At 40.6% G+C, this 22349-nt stretch overlaps 2 protein-coding genes across 3 annotated transcripts in view; both read right to left on the reverse strand.

The window, feature by feature from the left end:
• The window catches only part of EIF3G (eukaryotic translation initiation factor 3 subunit G), a 767140-nt gene that overhangs the window by 323624 nt on the left and 421167 nt on the right, over window positions 1–22349 (reverse strand). The gene's annotated exons all lie outside the window — the stretch shown is intronic.
• LOC125928726 (zinc finger protein 699-like) lies at window positions 2064–17436 on the reverse strand. Its single transcript, XM_049639403.1, is given in 8 exon segments — window positions 2064–5984; window positions 5986–7428; window positions 7776–7959; window positions 8350–8448; window positions 12242–12368; window positions 17017–17095; window positions 17184–17334; window positions 17382–17436. Coding segments are annotated over 8 exon segments (2262 nt in total). The 3' UTR covers window positions 2064–5860.

Genomic DNA, 22349 nt, shown 5'->3' on the forward strand with positions numbered 1-22349 from the left:
CAAAAAAAAAAAAAAAAAAAAAAAAAAACCTGCTAGAACTGATCCGTGAATTCAGCACAGTCTCAGGATATAAAATCAATGTACAGAAATCGGTTGCATTCCTATACACCAATAATGAAGCAACAGAAAGAGAAAGCAAGGAATCGATCCCATTTACCATTGCATCAAAAACCATAAAATACGTAGGAATAAATCTAACCAAAGAGGTGAAAAATCTATACACTGAAAACCATAGAAAAGTTATGACAGAAATTGAAGAAGACACAAAAAATGGAAAAATATTCCATGCTCCTGGATAGGAAGAACAAATATTGCTAAAATGTCAATACCACCCAAAGCAATATGCATATTTAATGCAATACCTATCAAAATAACACCAGCATTCTTCACAGAGCTAGAACAATCCTAAAATTTGTGTGGAACCAGCAAAGACCCTGAATAGCCACAGCAATCTTGGGAAAAAAAAAAAAAAAAAGCAGAAGGCATCACAATCCCAGACTTCAAGCTGTATTACAAAGCTGTAATCATCAAGAAAGTATGGTACTGGCACAAAAACACTCAATGGAACAGAACAGAAAACCCAGAAATGGACCTACAAACGTATGGCCAACTAATCTTTGATGTAGCAGGAAAGAATATCCAATGGAATAAAGACAGTCCCTTCAGCAAGTGGCGCTGGGAAAACTGGACAGCAACATGCAGAAGAATGAACCTGGACCACTTTCTTACACCATACACAAAAAATAAACTCAAAATGGATGAAAGACCTAAACATAAGACAGGAAGCCATCAAAATCTCAAAGAGAAAGCAGGCAAAAACCTCTTTGACCTTGGCTGCAGCAACTTCTTACTCAACACGTCTCCAGATGCAAAGGAAACAAAAGCAAAAATGAACTATTGGGACCTCATCAAAATAAAAAGCTTCCGTACAGTGAAGGAAACATCAGCAAAACTAAAAGGCAACCGACGGAATGGGAGAAGATATTTGCAAACGACATATCAGATAAAGGGTTAGTATCCAAAATCTATTAAGAACTTCTCAAACTCAACACCCAAAAAACAACTAATCCAGTGAAGAAATGGGCAAAAGACATGAATAGACACTTCTCCAAAGACATCCTTGGCCTTGTCATCCATGGCCAACTGACACATGAAAAAATGGTCAACACGACTCGTCATCAGGAAAATAGAAATCAAAATCACAATGAGATACCACCTCACACCTGTCAGAATGGCTAATATTAACAACTCAGGCAACAAAAGTTGTTGGCGAGATGCAGAGAAAGACTATCTCTTTTGCACTGCTGGTGGGAATGCAAACTGGTGCAGCCAATCTGGATAACAGTATGGAGTTTCCTCAAAAAATTAAAAATAGAACTACCCTTTGACCCAGCCACTGCACTAATAGGTATTCATCCAAGGGATACAGATATGCTGTTTTGAAGGGACACATGCACCCTAATGTTTATAGCAGCACTATCAACAATAACCAAAGTATGAAAAGAGCCCAAATGTCCATCGACAGATGGATGAAGATGTGGTATATATATAGACAATGGAGTATTACTCGGCAATCAAAAAGAATGAAATCTTGCCATTTGCAACTATGTGGATGAAACTAGAAGGTATTATGCTAAGCAAAATTAGAGAAAAACAAATATATGACTTCACTCATATGAGAACTTTATGATACAAAACAGATGGACATAAGAGAAGGGAAGCAAAAATCATATAGAAACAGAGAGGGGGACAAAACATAAGAGACTCTTAAATATGGAGAACAAACTGAGCGTTATTGGAGGGGTTCTGGGAGGGGGTATGGGCTAAATGGGTAAGGGGCATTAAGGAATCTACTGAAATCATTGTTGCCCTATCTGATAACTAATGAATGTAAATTTTAAAAAAATAATAAATTAATAAAATTAATCTATGAAAACTATAGTTATTATTATACTTCTGAAATATGGCACATTTCCCCCTAAGATCAGGAACAGGACAAAGATGCTCATATTCATCATTTCTATTCATCATAAAGCAAGGAGGTGAAAAAAAAAAAACCCACAAAGTTTAGAAACCAAGTTAAGACGTTTTGGGGTGCCTGGATGGCTCAGTCAGTTAAGCATCCAACTCTTGATCTCAAGGTCATGAGTTGAATCCCTGCGTTGGGCTCCACACTGGGCGTGGAGCCTACTTAAAAAAAGAAAAGGGAGGAGGAGAATCAAGTAAGACTTTCTTTCATAACTGACAGGATTGTATACACAGAAAATCCAAAATAATCCACAAACTATTTGAATAATATTTCAAATAATAATTTAATTTATGAATGTCATTGGATAAAAAGATCAAAGTACAAAAAGAAATTGCAATTCGCGCTAGCTGAAAAATCAAAAAGGAAATAAATAAAAATATTTACAAAGTAAAACATACCACATACCTAGAAATAAATTAAAAATATTCAAGACCTCTACAATTAAACCATGAAATACTGTTAAGAGAAATTACAGACAACTTTGATAAATGGATGATTATATTATGTTCAATTGGAAGACTCAGTATCATAAAGATGTCAATTTCATTCAGGTTATTGCATCAAGTCAATGCCAATTCCAAGCATACTCTCAGTGTATTTGTGAAAATTGATAAGGAAATTCTAAAAATATAGAAACAAATGAAGAATAAAAAAAATTGTCTCACTCCCAGATTTCCCTACATACTACAAAGCAACATAGAGATTGAGAAGCCATCTTTAGCAATCTAAAGATATGTTAACAGATGGCATCTAACCTTTATGAAAGGATTTCTACAATTACTTAGCCCTTGCTGAGTTACCAGACTTCAGTTCCCCACTATTGCTAAGACCACAGTAAGCACAACATGCTAGCAGACAAGATTACCTCTATTCCCATATCCCTACTTGCCCACTGCTGCCTCCTCCCCTCTCTGTATACATGACAATTGTCAGGACTGACTCAGTGCAGACTCTACTCTGGTTTCTGGATGAGCATGGGAGCCTGCCTTAAACAAATCAGGGCACTGCACTGTGACTCGATAACAATTAGCAAGTGAGCCAGTCAGATTCTATTATAATCAACATATTGGAGTTATTCAAAAAGGCCATCGATTCTTTTCTCCCTGAGACTTCAACATGGAAAGAAAGAGCCTGGATCTTCTGGGACCTACAGCAGAGAGAAACAGCCTGCCAGGAAGAATAGCTAACCCAAAAATGCACAGCCAAGACACACAGACAGAATTCATCAAGATAATAAACTCTTTATAGCTTACAAAAATGAGAAGAGTGAAGAGAAGCCAGAGACTGGGATATGTTATTTGTAATATATGTATATATAATATACGTAACATAAACACACACACATATATATATAAAGGTTTTATATATGTATGTATATGTACTTAGATATAGAGATACACATACATACAATAAAGGATAAATACCTAGAAACCCTTCAAATAAAAAAGGAACCAAGCATGGGTGAAATGCTTCAACAGGATGCCCTCATAAAAGATATCCAACAAGCACGTAAAACGTACTTCTCATCCTTACATATCAGGTAACTGCAAACTAAAACCAAAGCAGGATGTTACCATATCCTCTGCTGGATGGCTGAAATTAGAAAGTTTGGCCAGCTAAATGGAATAATCACAATTTCCACACATTGCTTTTAGGATGATAGGTGTAATCTACCTTTTTGAAAAACTGCAGTAACTACCGAAACTAAAGATAAAGTCTACCCAGTGATCTCATTCCTACATACAAAACGTATATCAAGAGAAGTAAGTGTTAAGTCTGTGAAAGGAGCAATTAAAACATAAACCAGACACCACACTAAGAAACCAAACACGTAATTGTACATATTGTATTTAAGCACTTAGATAAAGATCAAGAAAATCAAGAATAAGCAAACCTAATAAATTGAATGAATAGTCAAAATTGTGGTTTCCTTTGTGGAACAATTATTGACAAGGCAGATAAACTTTCTGGAATCCTGGGAATGTTCTGATTATCAGGGTGTGTACATAAGTAAAATTTCATCAAGTTATACACTTAGGAGTAGCACACTTCATGCATATTGGTATATATATGCTTTACTAAAAGAGCAGAAAATGATAAAGGGAAAGTGCCATAGGTATACTTTCAGAAATAAAGTGGAAATGTAACGGAAGGGAAAAGTATAGCTAAATGTACCTGAAGAAGCATAAACTAAAGAACTCCTCTTTCTCAAAAAAGCAGAAAAATGTTTGAAGGTGTCAAATATACATCTTCCTCCAGTAAAATAGGATGACACCCTGTCTGATGCTTACAATTATAACTAATCTTCCCTGCTGTCCACAGCTCTTCTCACTTGAGGTCCCAGGGGATTTACATAGCTGTCTTTCCCCTTGAGCAAAGTGACGTGATGGATTGGGCCACAGATAACAATCCTGCTCCAAAATGGCGCCAATTCTACATATTCAGTTGATGTGCCGGAGGGACTATAATATCAGCAAAATGACAGTGCTGGAACTTGCCAGAAAATCTAAGAAGCTGTGTATGACCATGATGGAGGAACTTATGGAGAGGTCTACAGAGCTGCTGTCTCTGAGGTTACTGAAGTGAAAACATATAATGTTCTGTTTCAAGCTAGAATTGATTGGTGGGTCCAGTAATCAGGAAAATGAGCCGGAAACTGAAGCCCACCTGGCCCCTATGCATCTGTCTTCATTGGATGGCTCCACTAAATGAAGAATAATGGCTTCTTCTGCCTTCCCATTTCATGCAAACTACTTCCAACAACTCTAACCTGGAACTGGATGAAGGAAATGATTTTGAGAAATGAAGTCCCAACCATGTCCAACACACACAAGACAGCTCAACCAACTTTACTTCTAGCTTTCTTCTCACAAGGTCTCTTTTTAAACTCAAAACACTGGGTCCAACTCCCAGCCTTGAGTAAGGACAAAGAACAACATACAAAAACAAGGTATCAGAGGCAACTCTTCTTTCGAGAACTTCACACTTATTAATTTCTGCTGAAATTGCTTATTAGACAGGAAAAGCTTTTAATAGTAAAAACTGATAACATCAAAAACTAGAAGTTCTTAGTTAAAAAAAAAAAAAAAAAGAAAGAAAAAGAAAAGGAGCACCTGAGTGGCTCAGTCCGTTAAACATCTGACTTCAGCTCAGATCATGATCTCAAGGGTTGTGGGTTCAAGCCCCACATCAGGCTCACTGCTGTCAGCCCATCAGCACAAAGCCCGCTTCAGATACTCTATCCTCCTTCCCTGTGCCCCTCCCCCACTTGCGCTCTCCCCAAAATAAATAAGTATGAAAAAAGAAAAAAGAAAAAAATACCGAGTAGGCAATTTCCAGCATCTACCCTGCTGGATCAAAATGAAACTACCAATTACAAGAAAAAAATTACAAAAGAAATCACAAATACCAAAGTGTTGATACCATAATGATCGTATACTTGGAGAACAATGAGCATTAATTAGAAACTAATTAAAAAAAAAAAAAAAACACTCCTGCCTGCCTATGAAAAACACCTCAAATCCCCTTACGGGTCCAAAAGATTTTGTTATGAAGAACATTTACGTCTCAGCCCAAATAAAAGTACCTCACAATTTAAGCATGGTTAGAGCTGAAAAAGTATTAGAGGAAAACTTATCAACTTATCACTTTAAATATTCACACCAGAAAACAGAAAGTGAAAATCAATGAGCCAGCAGTCCACTTTCAAGGTGAGTCACTGATCTGCACTTCTGGTTAAGCTTCCTTATCCACAGTTAAGTGATGTTCATTGAAGGTATTACCACAAGGTTTACACACACAGATTTCTCTCAGCTGTGAGTTCTCGAGTCTTCAAACAGATAAGCAACAACTTCCTGCTTTCTTACATTCATAGGGTATCTCCGCAATGTTAGGCGGAGGATGTGAAAATGCCTCGAAGACACTCCCATATTTCTGACATTTATGTATTTTCTCTGCTGTGAGTTTTCACATGTCTTCGAAAGTAGGCAGGGCACACAAAGGCTTTCCCACATTCCTTACATTCATAGGGTTTCTCTCCAGTGTGGCTTCTTACATGTCTTCGAAAGGATGAGGGACAACTGAAGGCTTTCCCACACTCCAGACATTCAAAGGGCTTCTCTCCAGTGTGCATTCTTGCATGGACAGTAAGGTACGAAGAATGGCGAAAGGCTTTCCCACATTCCTTACATTCATAGGGTTTCTCCCCAGTGTGTGTTCTCATGTGGATCCTAAGGGCTGAGGGATAAATGAAGGCTTTTCCACATTTCTTACATTCATAAGGTTTCTCTCCAGTGTGAGTTCTTATATGTACTGTAAGGTGGGAGGAACTAATAAAGGCTTTCCCACATTCCTTACATTCATAAGGCTTCTCTCCACTGTGAGTTCTTAAATGTTCCGTGAGGGATGAAGAACGGCTAAAGGCCTTCCCACATTCCTTACATTCATATTGTATCTTTCCAGTGTGATCTCTCACGTGTGCTCTGAAGGATGAGGGACAACTGAAGGCTTTTCCACATTCCTTACATTCATAGGGTTTCTCTCTACTTTGATTTTTCACGTGTGTATTCAGGGAAGTGGGAAGATAGAAGGCTTTTCCACATTCCAGACATTCATAGGGTTTCTCTCCAGTGTGTTTTCTCATGTGGATACTTAAGGAGGAGGGACAATTGTAGGCTTTCCCACATTCCTTACATTTATACGGTTTGTCTCCTGTGTGTGTTCTGACGTGGACAGTGAGTTTTGAGGACTCACTGAAGGCCTTCCCACACTCTTTACATTCGTAAGGCTTCTCTCCAGTATGAATTCTTATGTGTATTATAAGGTGAGAGGAAGAACTAAAGGCCTTCCCACATTCCTTACATTCATATGGCTTATCTCCACTATGAATCCTCTTGTGTTTGGAGAGTGAGGAGGAACAACTAAAGGCCTTCCCACATTCCCGACATTCATAAGGCTTATCTCCACTATGAATCCTTTTGTGTTCCGTGAGGGATGAAGAACAGCTAAAGGTCTTTCCACATTCTTTACATTCATAGTTCGTCTTTCCAGTGTGAATCTTCATATGTGCCCTAAAGAATGAAGAACAAGCGAAGGCTTTCATACACTCCTTACATTCATAGGGTTTCCCTTCAGTGGGAGTTTTCACATGCTTCTTAAAACAAGCAAGAAAATGAAAAGCTTTCCCACATTCTTTACACTGATAGGGTTTGCTTCCGGCGTGAGACCTGATGTGATTTTTAAGGGATAAATGATCTGTGAAGGCCGTTTTACACTCGCGGCATTCATAGGACTTTACTTCAGTAGTTCTCTTCAGTATATTCAGATGTGAGATTTGGCCGAAGGTTTGTCCACGCCAATTTTCTTCACTATGTTCATTGACGTTCTCCACCACGGGGCTTCTTTTAAAAATAAAAAGCACATTATTAGTGGTAAATAAATTTTTACCATTTTCAGGGATTATGTACATTTTCTGCCCCATCAAGTTACAAGTTCAAAGTTCTCCCAGAGGGCTCTACCATAGCCAATATTATCAATGAGTTGTTTTCACTTATATAATTTTTCTGATAATTGCTTACAACTGAACTATGTGTCAAATACTGAAGATCTCAATGTAATTTTCAAACAAAAAAATCTTGGAAAAATTCTTTATGAATTCACAATTTTTGACCAAGTTCTATATACATGTTTTTTTAAGTTTTATGACATTTTAAGATCCTCTCCTCAGGCACTACTTTTTCTTACTTACCTCAAATGTCTCTCACGGTTTTTGTTCTGATAATAAATACCCCGGTATTCCCCGTTTTTGTGTAAAATGGATGACGAAGAATCATTCCTTTTGAATCTAACTATCTTCTGTTCATTGGATATTTTTTGTCCATAAGTATCTTGTGGAGTAACTGATTCTCTAGTTTTAAGTTGAGTCTCAAAACCTGAAACAAAAAAGTAAAGGCACCTATAAGCAAAAGACTTCTGGAAGTGTGGCTGTTTCAGGACTTTGGTAATAATATGCACAATGGTCAAAATGCAACTAAGAAATAATTCTATGAAGACTAGGACTGATAGTAACACAAATAGGGAATTATTAGGAGAACAAAACACAAAGGAACCGGATAAAGTGCACATGACCAAATACTAACTTACAAGAGGAAATACAGATCTTTCCAAGAATAAGGACACTGTGAGAATACTGATAAAAAATCAAAACAAGGAATCTGGAAGATCAGACCCCTCAAACAAAACAAAATTTTGCTCTGCTTTCATTTGATTTTTCCAAACGTAATATCCCCCCAACCAGGATAGTTTCTCCCAAGGATTCTTGCCTTCCTGGTGCTCCCCCTGGATAGGTCCTCTTTCCACTGTTTCCAGGTCCTCCTCTTGTTTCCACTGGGAGATCAGATACGGTGTGTGGAGTGGATACCCTAGTAATGCAGAAAGGCTTATCATGACGGAAAACAATGACAAACCATGAACATTTCCATGACAGTCAAAATTTTGCTCTTCTGATACTCTAATTATGGGCAAAGTAAATTTAATTTCAACAAGACGTCAAAAAAGTTTTTCAAGTGGGGGCACGGTAGGGGGGGTTGACAGTGACAGAAACAATGACACAGCCTCTGATTTCTAGAACCAATGTCACAATCACATCTAAACTTCAATATTAGAAGCTGGTCTGATACTCAGGACCCTTTGTTCTCCTGAATATAAAAATCTCACAGAGTACCAATCTTAAACAAGGTTATGCTGAGACCATGATAAAATTAAGCAAAACAAGGCCACTATGTAATTTAATCTAAGGGTGACCCCCCGCCCCCACCCCCCGCAATACATACACACTACTCCATAATAAAATTTCTACCTCTTTTTGTCAGCATTCAATCTAAAGTGACCACCTGTGGACTGAACAGTGTCCCTTGAAAATTTATGTCCAAACAGATCAATGAAACAGAACAGAGAGCCCAGAAATAGACCTACATAAACACAGTCAGCTGATCTTTGACAAAGGAGCAAAGGTAATAGAGAAGATAGTCTTTTCAACAAAGACTGAAACAACTAGACCTCAACATGGAAAAAAATTAACCTAGACACAGACTTTTACACTTTTCACAAAAATCAACTCAAAAAGGGATCACATGGATCAAAGACCTAAATGTAAAATGCAAAACTATGAAATACCTGGAAGAAAACATAGGAGAAAATCTAGATGACCTAGGGTCTGGAGATGACTTCTTAGATACAACGCCAAAGGCATGACCCATAAGAGAAATTCACAAGCTGGACTACATTAAAATTAAAAAAGTATTGCTCTGCAAAAGACACTGGCAAGAGAATGAAAAGATAAGCCACAGACTGGGAGAAAACATCTAGAAAAGACACATCTGATAAAGGACTGTTATCCAAAATAAATAATTTTTTTAAAGTTTATTTATTTAAGTAATGTCTACACCCATGTGGGACTCACACTCACAACCCCGAGATCAAGAGCCACATGCTCTACTGACTAAGCCAGCCAGGCACCCCCATAAACAAAGAACCCTTAAAATTCAACAATAAGAAAACAAACAACCTGAGTAAAAAGCGGGCCAAAGACCTCAACAGACAACTCACCAAAGAAGAGATACAGATGACAAATAAACATATGAAAATATAGTTCAAAATGTCATCAAGAAAACACAAATTGAAACAATGAGATACTACCCCACACTTATGAGAACAGCTAATATCCAGAACACTGACACCAACAAACGCTGGCAAGGAACTCTCATTCGTTGCTGGAGGGAATGCAAATAGGGACACCCACTTTGGAAGATAGTATGATAGGGCAATCACACTTCTTGGAATTTACCCAAAGGAGATGAAAACATGTCCACACAAAAACCTGCACACACAGGTTTACCGCAGCTTTATTCAAAACTGCCCAAGCATCGAAACAATTAAGATGTCCTTCATGGGGCTCCTGGGTTGCTCAGTCGGTTGAGCATCCGACTTCAGCTCAGGTCATGATCTCGCAGTTCGTGAGTTCGAGCCCCACGTCGGGCTCTGTGCTGACAGCTTGGAGCCTGGAGCCTGCTTCCGATTCTGTGTCTCCCTCTCTCTGCCCCTTCCCCACTCATGCTCTGTCTCTCTCTGTTTCTCAAAGATGAATAAACGTTTAAGAAAAAAAAAAATTAAAAAAAAAAAAAAAAAAAGATGTCATTCAGTGGGTGAATGGAAAACTAAAACTGTGGTACATCCAGACAATGAAATATCATTCAGAACCAAAAAGAAATGAACTATCAAGCCACAAAAAGACATGGAAGAATCATAAATGCATATTACTAAGTGAAAGAAGCCACGGGAAAACCGATACGATTTGGTCCATATGATTCCAACTACATGACATTCTGGAAAAGCCAAAACTATGAAGACAGTAAAAAGATCAGTGGCTGCCACAGGTTAGAGGGGAAGAAGAGATGAACTGACAAACCAAAGAGAATTTTAAGGCAGTTAAACCACTCTGTATGATACTATAATGACTGATATATATACCATTACGTATTTGTCCAAACCACATAATGTATAACACCAAGGTGAATCCTAATGTAAACTATGGATGCAGGGTGATGATGCTGTGTCGATTCAGGTTTGTCAGTTGTAACAAACGTACCATTCTGGTAGATGTTGATAGCAGAAGACACACTGTACCTGTACAGGGGCAGGGCATATATGAGAAATCTCTGCATCTACTGCTCAATTCTGCTGTGAATCTACAACTGCTCTAAAAACAAGTGTCTTAAAACAAAATGTCAGGACACCTGGGTGGCTCAGTCGGTTAAGTGACTCTTGATTTCAGCTCAGGTCATGATCCCAGCCAGGGTCATGGGATCAGGCCCCTCGTCAGGCTCCTGGCTGAGCATGGAGACTGCTTAAGATTTTCTCTCCCTCTCCCTCTCCCTCTCCCCACCCTCTCCCTCTCCCCCGCTTTCCTCTCCCCCACTAGCGTGCGTTCTGTCTAAAATTAAAAAAAAAAAAGTCATGTTCACTTGAAACCTCAGAATGTTACTTTGGAAATAGGGTCTTTGTAGATATAATCAAGATGAAGTTACACTGGATTGAAGTGGGTCTTCAATCCATTGACTAGTGTCCTTATAAGGATTAACATAAAAAGGGGAAAAGGCCATGTGAAGATAAAGGCAAAGATTAGAGGGGTGCCTGGGTTGCCCAGTCGATTGAATGTCTGACTTTGGCTCAGGTCATGATCTCACAGTTCATGAGTTCGAGCCCCACATCGCACTCTCTGCTGTCAGCACAAAGCCTGCTTCGGACCCTATTTCCCTCTTTCCCTCTGCACCTCCCCAGCTCCTGCTCTGTCTCTCTCTTAAAAATTAATAAACATTTTCTTTTAAAAAAGGCAAAGATTAGAATGAGAGAGCTGCATGGGGCACCTGGCTGGCTCAGTTGGTGGAGCATGCAACTTTTGATCGTGGGGTTGTGGGTCTGAGCCCCACATTGGGTGGAGAGATTATTTAAAAAGAAAATCTTAAAAAAGAAAAAAAGAATGATATGCTGTGTACCAAGAAACACCCAGGATTGCTGGCAACCACCAGAAGCTGGGAAGAGACAGGAGAAATTTTCCCATAGAGCCTTCAAAAGGAGTCTGGCCTTATATTTCCAGTCTCCAGAAATATGAAGTAAGTCTCTGCTGTTTTTAGCCACAGTTTGTGGTACTTTGTTATGAAAGGCCTAGGAAACTAATACAGCCAGCTTCCACAGGCCCATCCCCAAATCACTCAACCAAAGCACAAACCCTATAAGATGTACTTTTTAACACCTTTCTGAGACATACCACAGCTCCCCAGGTCACTGAGTAATAAACCCCACTTGTTTACAGGTATGTTCCTGGTAGTCTCTGAGTAAAGAACACTGACATCAATAAAATTATCCTAAGGACCGAAACCACAAACCTCCCTAAGACCCAAAGGGATGCCCGAACTCTATGCCCACACTTTCAACACGTAATAAGCATCAATGCTTTTAACCACAAGAAAAAGACAGTTCACTACACAGATGTTTATTTTCATGATGAAACCACTAGACACAGTAAGTTCCTTGGGGTCAGTGAGCGTCTGTCGTATTTACCGCTTTATTCTAATTCCTCAGTCCAAATCCTAGAACAAGATCAATTAGTAAAATTGTTTTCTCAACAACTAAATGAAGGAATGTTGCCTCTCTTACCTAATGAGGCCAGGTTCTGGAAGTTTTCCAGCATCACATCTCTGTAGAGGTTCCTCTGAGCAAGATCCAGCAAAGCCCACTCCTCCTGGGTAAAGTCCACAGCCACATCCTCAAAGACCACGGAGTCCTAAAACACACCACACATATTCTCTTCAGAAAGGTGCCAACTCTCCCCATATATGCAGAACTGATGAGGTTGATAATACTGGGGAACTGAGAACTAACTAACTCATAGTAAGTTCTGAAGATACTATGGTCTCCTGACATCTACCCCAGAATGCAGTCATCAGATCTTTTGCTCTCCTCGTAACTCTCTTCCTAACTGATCCAATCCTGTCTCACGCATCTAACTACACTTCTAAAATGTTAAATTTATCTCTTCCACAGTTTGATGGTGACCAATTCCAGTCTTATAATAATCCAGAACAGTCCAGAGCATATGGCTGAAATGAGAGAAATGCTCTAGAAATGAAATAAATTCCACATTGACACCAGCAGTTACTTGTTACAGAAACAATTTCACCTGCTTCCTTCTTTCCCACCATAGCAATGAGCACAACATGAAACACTGGGTCATATCGGAATGAGGTTTAAATGCATAAAAACACACCGAGGAACAGAGAGCTCTTCTTTTTTTCACTAACCTGAGACCCAGGGGACTGCAGAAATACAACTTTCATCTCAGGCCCACAGCTAGCCATATTTTCTTGTCCTGTAGGCCAGGGGTCAGCAAACTACAGCACATGGGCTAAATCCAGCCTACTACTTGCTTGTGTAAATAAAGTTTTACTGGACCACAATAAAACATTTAAGTACGGTCTGGGGCTGCTTTAGGCTAAATTGGCAGTTCAATTGCAATAGAGACTCTATCGCCTTCAAAGCCTAAAATACTTACTATGTGGTCCAACAGAGAAGTAGACTGCTGACCACTGCTCCACACAATTAGGAGGTCAATGACCTGGCGGAATGGAAAATTCTTTTGGCGAATTATTAGCCCCTACTTACCTGTGTCATATTTTTCTGCAACTCAGCAGCTCTTTCTTCTTTCATGTTCCCTTCATGAAGAAAGCCAGAGTACTGAGAAGTTAGAGCTGAAGCAAGAGAAAGAAGACACGAGAATCCAGATCTCCCCACAACTCACGAGGCGAGATGCTACGGCAGGTCCGTTATGAGGGACCACTCCCCTCAAAACAAACACACACGCGCACAGCCCCAAGACACCCAACCAAATACACACTGATCTGCTAAGAAGGTGAAGTAATCTTATCTCCTCTAGAGCTAGAAACTCTTTAGAGCTAGAAACTATTGCTGTGGTCCGTGTTGATCATTAAAAAAAAAAAAAAAAAGAAAAAGGTTAAACGTCCCATTTTGTAAGTTAACTGAATTTTTTAAAAGTTTAGCTGTCAATTTTCCCACGATAATGAAAAGCAAAACCTATGACACGATGCCTTCAACCATAAAAATACACATTGTGTCAAATCCAAAACAGCACTTCTATATCCAACTTCTGGGGGCTCCACTCCCGACATTTCTTCCGCACTCCTGGCAGGCTAACAGGCATTGCTTCCCAGCCTCTGACCACCGAATCCTCCCTCCAGGGGCTGCAGGGTCTCTGAAACTTGGTTTTTGAGAAAGAGCATCGACCGACTCAATTCCACGTGTCGGAGGCAGTGAAGACTGCCATGCTTGACTCTCTTGCTAAATTTTGCCTGTACAGAGGACCGCAGCAGCAGGGCAAGAACACCTCAAGTTAGCAAAGTATGGCATCTCCGATGGCGTTCTCTGCAGTTGTTACGCAAACTTAAAATAACAAAAACGCAACCGTTTTGTCCGTGCAGTGGATCCAGCAGTATATTTTAAATCTAATAAAAACCGCAACATCCTTTACTACATTAGTAATGTGCCATTTGAGCAACCATGATGTGAGAATGACTTTGCCAAGAGCTTTCCTCTCATAGAAGCTCTGCAAACCAGATATTACAACTAGTTTAGAGTTGAGAAATCTTAGCATCAGTTAACCACATACTCAATGCTACTCAGTCAGAAAGGGCGTATATACTACATATACAGGCGTGTGAATGCAGGCCTGTTTTCCTTCAGAGCCTAAAATCCCAATGAGCGTATTTCTGAACACAGACCTTACAATTTAGTTATTAATGAGGCTGTTATTACTAACATTACCAGAGTCTGGCCTGGAACCCTGCTGTGCACTCTGGAGAATACACAAACGAAGTATTCCACTGAAATGTTTTATCTTTGTGAGCGCCTTCTCTTGACTAAGCCTCCTGTCTTGAGCAAGGACACTTCCCTTAAGGCCCTTACCTCTTGCTTCTTTATTTCATATTTACTTAGGTAATATTTACCCTGATCCCACTACATACAGTCACAGGGGATATAGCACTAAACAGAACAGAAAAGTCCTGAAGCACAGGGATGTTATAATCTTCTAAGGGAGGGGAATAAACAGAGAAACATATCAGGTAGTGGTATGTGATACATAATAATGTAGCCAGCACATTATAGGGATAGAGAGGCACACACATATTTATCTTTAGTGAGTCAGGACTACTTTTGTGGCAGGGAAGAAGTAGACAATTAAAAGAAGTGTTTCAGGTGCACCTGGGTGGCTCAGTGGGTTAAGCTTGCAACTCTTAATTTTGGCTCAGGTCATGATCTCACAGTTGTGAGATCAAGCCTCACATGCGGGCTCGAGGCTAAGCGTGGAGCAGGCTCAGGATTCTCTTTCTCCCTTTCTGCCCCTCGCTCATGCTCGCTCTCTCTAAATAAGTAAACATTAAAAAAAAAAAAAAAAAAAAGAAGTGTTTCAGAGAACACTGGAAATCCACAGCTGGTGTGATTTATATATTTGTAAATATCATCAACTCCAGAGGAAAAAAAATCAGTAATGGTGGGCTAACGATTAATTTAAAGGTTGGAAAAAGAACAGCATAAACGTTCAGAAAAATGAAAATAAGACAAAACTAATGATATTTTTTTTTAATTAATAAAAAGAGGGGCGCCTGGGTGGCTCAGTCAGTTAATTGTCCACCTTCAGCTCAGGTCATAATCTCAGGGTCCGTAAGTTCAAGCCCCATGTCAGACTCTGTGCTGACAACCCGGAGCCTGGAGCCTGCTTCAGATTCTGTGTCTCCCTCTCTCTCTGCCCCTCCCCCACTCACGCTCTGTCTCTCAAAAATAAATAAATGCTAAAAAAAATTTTTTTTTAATAAAAAGAATAAAAACAAAAAATGTGCCCTTTGAAAACTAATGAAATCAACATACCTTTAACAATTTTAATAGTATTATGAATGGGTCACAACCACAGATGTTGCAGGGAGAATATAACCAAAAAATTAAGGAAACATATGAAAATGTACAGACATGAATGAATTTCTAAAAGAAGTATAACTTTCTGGCGACATTTTTTTTTTTTTAACGTTTATTTATTATTGAGAGACAAAGAGATACAGAACATGAGCAGGGGAGGGGTAGAGAGATGGGGAGACACAGAATCTGAAGTAGGCTCCAGGCTCCAAGCTGTCAGCACAGAGCCCGACGCGGGGCTCGAACTCACGAACTGTGAGATCATGACCTGAGCCGAGGTTGGTCACCTAACCAACTGAGCCACCCAGGCGCCCCTTTCTGGCAACATTCTAAAATAAATACAAAACTTGATTACAACCAGCCCTTAATTAAACAATACAGTAGTTTAAAACATGCCCACAAAGGAAATATAAATTACAAACTGTTTCACAGGCAAGTTCACCAAATAAGTAAAGGGTTCATAATTCCATTGCAGGGGTGGAAAATACTATTTTCCTGAATGTTTCCAAGACCAGAATAGTACAACTCAAAATAAAATAGGCAAGATCTCATTCATACATATGAATGCAAGGTAATATAAAAATATTAGTGCAGTCAAGAAATGAATAGTGGTTAAAAATTGAATCTTCAATTAATATAATCATCACATTAACAGAAAACCATGACTATTCCTCTTAGATACCAAATAGTGACTGATCTCTATGAATATCCATTGGTGATAATTTAACCCACCAAAATTAGAGAACAGTTTTAATTGGAAAAAATAATTATTATTATCTACAAACATCTACAGCAAACATCCTATTTAACTGCTGAAATGATAACTCTGGGATCAGGAACAAGGCAAGGATGCAAATTATACACTATTCTAGTACTGTCTGTCTACCGTAGTGGAAGTCCTAGCAAACACCCTAAAGAAATAAAAAGAAGGGGCGCCTGGGTGGCTCAGTCGGTTAAGCCACTGGCTCTAGATTTCCGCTGAGGTCATGATCTCACGGATGGGGAGATCCAGATCCGGCCCCTACGTTGAGAGCAAAGAGTCTGCTTGGGATATTCTCTCTCTCTGTCTCTCTGTCCCTCACCTGTTCGTGCTTTCTCTCTCAAACAAATAAACGAAAGAAAGAAAGAAAGAAAGAAAGAAAGAAAGAAAGAAAGAAAGAAAAAGGAATGCAAGGTACAAGAATAAAAGAAAATGCTGAGAATGGCACAAGACCGCACTCTCGGTATGAAATTCAAAACAATCTACAGATAAATGATTAAAATTTATAGCTGCATTCCACGAGGGAGGGGTAACAGGGATATTAAGTAATCAGTTCACCTTTATGTACCTGGATATAATGTATCAAATTGATGCCCACAGGCAAGGTAAAGTTCACCGATCAAATATCTCCTGCCCCAGGAGGGGAGAGATGGGAACGGAGTTGAAGCAAATGTCACCACCCCGTGCTCACCGAACACGCTGAAATCCAGACCAACGTACAGACGAGGTGGAGGCGCTCGTCCCCGTAACCCGAATGGCAGGGATGCTTTTACTTTCTGCGAAGACACCAAAAGATGCTTTGGAAGGCCGATTAAATACGAAGGTGGTTCTCTTAACTCTAACCTACAGCCGACTCACCCCGGCTGCTGGACGCAGCCCAGAGCTCCGGATTCAGTGAGTTCGGGACGAACGGCGGCCTGCCGCTGGGTTCCAGCGGGGATAGGAGGCACGGCCGAGAGGCCGTCCTGTAAATGCCGACCTCTCCGCCTCCAGCGGGTCGGACCTGGCGCTGGCCAGGGGCAGCCGGGAAGGACACGAACGGAGGTAATTAACTACCTCGGACTCGAGACGGGGACCGAAGAGATATGGCCGCCAGCTCGCGCAGGCGCATGAGTCCACTTCTGCTTCCGGTTTCTGGGCCTCGCACAGCGTAAGGGGCGGAGCCTCGGTAGCTGAGCCGTAAGATTACGGGGGGTGGTCGGGCGGGAGGCGTCTCTTTCTGGCCGCGAGTGGGAGAGAAATGCTAGTTTTCTTCTGGGGAGAGAGGCGGTTGGGCCCTGCGGGCGAATCAGCGTAGGATTTGGAATTGGACGGGCCTGGGGGGGCATCAGGTCCGTGGCAGGGTTTGGTTGACTAGGACTGTGGGGCGGAGCTGGGTCGAGACAACGCCTAGGGGCGTGGCTTAGTTGACTATTCCGAAGGGCACGGTTTACGGTGGGACCAGGTGGAAGGGCGAGACTTGGTTGGCAATTCTTGGGGAGCTGAGGTCTAGGGGGCGGGGCTGCGGGGATAGGGTTAGGGACGCCCATTCAGGCTCCGAAGCCAGACAACTGGATGCTCAATTGCGTTTTTTTGAATTTATACCCTTCTCCACTTTGTTACGCACAGGACACGATAGTTATAACTTTAAGCCTATACCACTTCCTAAGATCTCCCTTCCATTAATTCAGTCCTTTCTTAGGTCTTTAGTTTTCCCTTTCATTGTTTTGATTACTGCTCTTGTAGAGAAAGGCTATTGATAATTGTTTATGCAAGTCCAGTTACCTGGAAACCTGGCTCTCCTCTAATAGTTGTCACTACGTTATTTGATTTTCCGTATAAATACAATTTTCTGTCCCTGTTTTTTTCTTGTTCTAATACTAACTCGTTTCTTTGTGCAGGACCTCTCAAACTGTTGTAAAGTCAGAAAGAAATCAAGCATTCTTGTCTTGGTCGGTAATGATTATCAAGGATGCTAAGTAAGCTATTTGCTGTAGATTGTGTATGGTGTTTTTTTTTACACACTTATACATCGAGATGTATTCATTCATCCATCATTCTATTTAAAATAGATTTTACATAAAATTGGCAAATTTTGAAACTTACAACAAACTGAAGCTGTGAAAAGAAGTTGAAGAGCTACATAGTCCTGAATCTATTAAAGGAAGTATATTTACAGTTTCCCTTGACTTTACAATGGGGCTATGCCCTGACAAACCCATCCCAGGTAGAAAATACCATTAAGTCTAGAATGCATTTAATACACCTAACCTAGCTAACATCATAGCTTAGCCTAGCCTACCTGGAGCGTGCCTAGAACACCTACATTAGCCTACAGTTGGGCAAAATTATCTAACACAAAGCTTATTTTATCTTTTATAAAGTGTTAAGTATCTCATGCAATTTATTAAGCAGTGTACTGAACTTGAAAAACAGAAAGGGTATATGGACATAGAATGGTTTTAAGTGTACTGGTGGTTTATTCTCATGATCTCATGGCTGACTGGGGTTGCAGCTGGCTACCCCCGCCGAGCATCAAAAGAGAGTATCATACCACCTATCAGTAGCCTGGGATGTGATCAAAATTAAAAATCCAAAGTATGGTTTCTACTGAATGCATATTACTTTCACACCATCATAAAGTCAAAAAATTTTAAATCTAACATCTTAAGCCAGGAGCCATCTGTACCCCTGCTGGATTCTGTGGTTCAGGTTGTGCAGATCGTTGTGTTAATCCTCAGATCATTTTTCTAGGTGTGCAGGATGGTTTAGTATTGGTCTGGCTGTACTTCATGGACATGAGACACAAAAAACTCAGATTGTGTTCTTTATGAAGTTAATGAAGTACCTTTTAAAATCTGGTTTATGAAGATGTATTATCAGTTTTTGATCAATGTAATCAAATGTTCATGCATCTATTAACTGATAACATAACTTTGCTTCTTTAACTTTATGACGTCATATCTGTATACAATATTTAATTTTACATAACCCAATAGTCTATACTTTTGAGTCTATACTTTTTTAATGTTTATTTTTTGAGAGAGACAGAGTACAAGTGGGGAGGGGCAGGGAGAGAGGGAGACCCAGAATCTGAAGCAGGCTCCAGGCTCTGAGCCCTGACTTGGGGCTCAAACCCACAACCGTGAGATCATGACCAGAGCCAAAGTCAGATGTTTAACTGACTGAGCCACTCAGGCGCCCCGAGTCTATACTTTTTTTTTTTTTAATGTTTATTTAATTTTGAGAGAGAGAGAGAATGAGCAGTAATAAGGGAGCATAAGGCAAGCTGACAGGCTGCAAACACCCCAGGTAGGATATGTGTGATATTCCTCCAACACTCCTGGCTGCCCAAGAACAAAGGAAAAGGAAAAACAAATGGTTATCTGATAGAGATCATAGTCCTGCAGGACCTAAGTCTCCATCACTCCTCCATAGTAAAGTGGTAAACAAAGGCAGAAGGAAATGGCAGATAGAAATAAATTTCCCTATAACCTCCAGCCCATTGACAAATACTTGAGGCCGGCAGATTAAAATGTTTCTACAGGAACTCCTTATGGTCTTAATGCTAATGCTTTGCTAGAGGGAAAAACAACCCTAGCTTGACAATGGCTGGGCCTCCACTATTCTGTGAGTCTTCTTTAGCATATGAAAATCTCACTGAAAACTTCCCCTGGACTTTACCTCCCTCAACCCCATAATATATAACCAGTCTCTCCTCATGGTCCCTGGGCAGCTCTTCCTGCCCATGGGTCCTGTCCCCGTGCTTCAATAAAATCACATTTTTGCACCAAAAACATCTTCAAAATCACTTTCTTGGTCGTCAAACCTGGACCCCACAAGCCCCACTATCACCCCCAAAAAACCTCATGAAGCGGGAGAGGGCAGAGAGAAAGCGAGAATCCCAAGCAGGCTCCACTCTGACAGTGCAGAGCCTGATGTAGGGCTCAAACTCATGAACTGTGAGCCAAAATCAGGAATCTGGCGCTTAACCTACTGAGCCACTCAGGCGCCCAAGCCTATACTTTTTAAAGAATGTTTTCTGGGTTTCCTAGGTTGCTTTTATTTATTTACTTATTTATTTTAAGCAGGGGGGCCTTGAACTCACAACCCTGAGATCAAGACCTGAGCTGAGATCAAGAGTCAGAGGCTTAACCAACTGGCCCACCCAGGTGCCCCTCCTAGCTTGCTTTTAAATCTTCCTAAACTCTAGAGTATAAAAGTTATTTTCCTAATTTTCTTCCACATTTTATTATTTTTAAAACTTCTCAATGTTTACTCCTCAAGGAATGGGTTTTAGTGTGTAGTGTGAGATAAAGGTCTGTTATGCTAATAAGCCACTCTGTGTATTGGCCTTTGGGTTGTTTATTTCTTCACTACGGGCTGTGACCCATTAACTCAAAAGCCCTCTGGGGCCAAACTCAAACTTTTGCATATCCAACTTTTAAAATAGCCCAACAAGCATATTTTTAGCCATTCAGAGCCTCCCTGCTTTGGATACTGTGAAAATGTCACCCAGCATCTACTGAACACTGATAAGACATAGAGCCTAGTAAAATACCAAGCTGCTGTGGCCTTTCAGAGCTCTCTGACTCCTCCATTGTGCTGAGCAAAGTCACCTAGACAGTAAGACCCCTCCCAGATGCCCCTTTCCCCCAGGGGTTCCCTTGCCCTCCTCCCCTTCTGGATGGTGGCTTCTGTGCCATAAGCCTTTGGATGGTCTCATGTTGGGACTCCCCCTGTCACACAACCCTGTCCAAGAGCCACCCTGTTGAAGGAAAAACAGTGGTGGACTTAAAGTGGTAAAACCGATTTTATTCAGCACTATCACAACAGGGGAAAAGAGACCTTAGTATAAAAGCAGGTTCAAATCCAAGTATCTTATGGGTAAATGAGAATTTATAGGCAAGAGGTATGGTGGAGGTCAGTGGATGGTAAATCTTTGTCAACCCAGTAAAGGTCATTGGATTTTGTACCTCTTGTGGTCCTGTCTTCTCCCTAGATCAGTCCTCAAATCTCTCAAATTCCCTACAGGTGATCAGGATGCGACTGAGGTAATCAGGAAATAGATAATAGGGACCATCAGTCAACAGAACAATCGATTGACAAAATTATACTGGACAGTTTCAAGTGGTTGAAACTCTAAAATACCTGTGTGTCAGTTTGACATGGTGTTGTTCTGTGCTGTTTTGCTCTGCGTGTTTTGTTATTTTTTGAAGTTTATTTATTTTGAGAGAGCAAGCGAGCAGGGGAGTAGTAGAGAGCTAGGGAGAGAGAGTCCCTATGTGGGCTCCAAGTAGACAGCACAGAGCCCAATGCAAGGCTCGAACACTTGAACTGTGAGATCGTGACCTAAGACGAAATCAAGAGCTGGTTGCTTAACCGACTAAGCCACCCAGGCACCCCTTGCTCTGTATATTTTTTGGGATCTCCCACTATGTCTCATTAGCCTCAACAAGTGGTAGTGCAGGTGATGCAGGCAGGGTGGGCCCAGGGACCCAGAAGAGGGTACCACAGGACCAGTGAAGGGGGCCTTTGGCTTCTCACAGGATTGAAATCAAATGCAAGCCAGAGAAAGTAAAAACAGAGTTTCCTGAATAATAGCATCGGTGATGGAGAATGGCAGACCGAGTGTCTGGGAGACTAGGAAAGGAAAAGAGAATTGGGGTTAGGGATTTATATTGGAAAAGGGCCTAGAGTACATTTTTCTTCAGGAATCCAGGGTAGGGTCCAATCAAAGGCAAGTGTCAGGTGAGCAATAGACTCCACAAATTACTAAAGGTAGGGGTATTGATGCCATTATCAACCAAGGCTTGTTCAAAGCTAATGTCCTGGAACATGTTTGGGATCTGGCTCTTCTTAGGTGTTATCAGGTATTTGGGGCCTAGGATGCAACTCAAAGAATGATTAATTCTCTTGCCTTCCCCCTGAATGGGAACATAGCTTTTTTGTCTTATTCAGAGGCAAAATATTGAACATGAGTAAATGGGGCCAAGCAGAAAAACAGCAGAGATGAGGTCATTCTCAAATGGAGTCCTGGGGCTC

This window comes from Panthera uncia, chromosome A2 (assembly GCF_023721935.1).
Source record: "Panthera uncia isolate 11264 chromosome A2, Puncia_PCG_1.0, whole genome shotgun sequence".
NCBI classification, from domain to species: domain Eukaryota; kingdom Metazoa; phylum Chordata; class Mammalia; order Carnivora; family Felidae; genus Panthera; species Panthera uncia.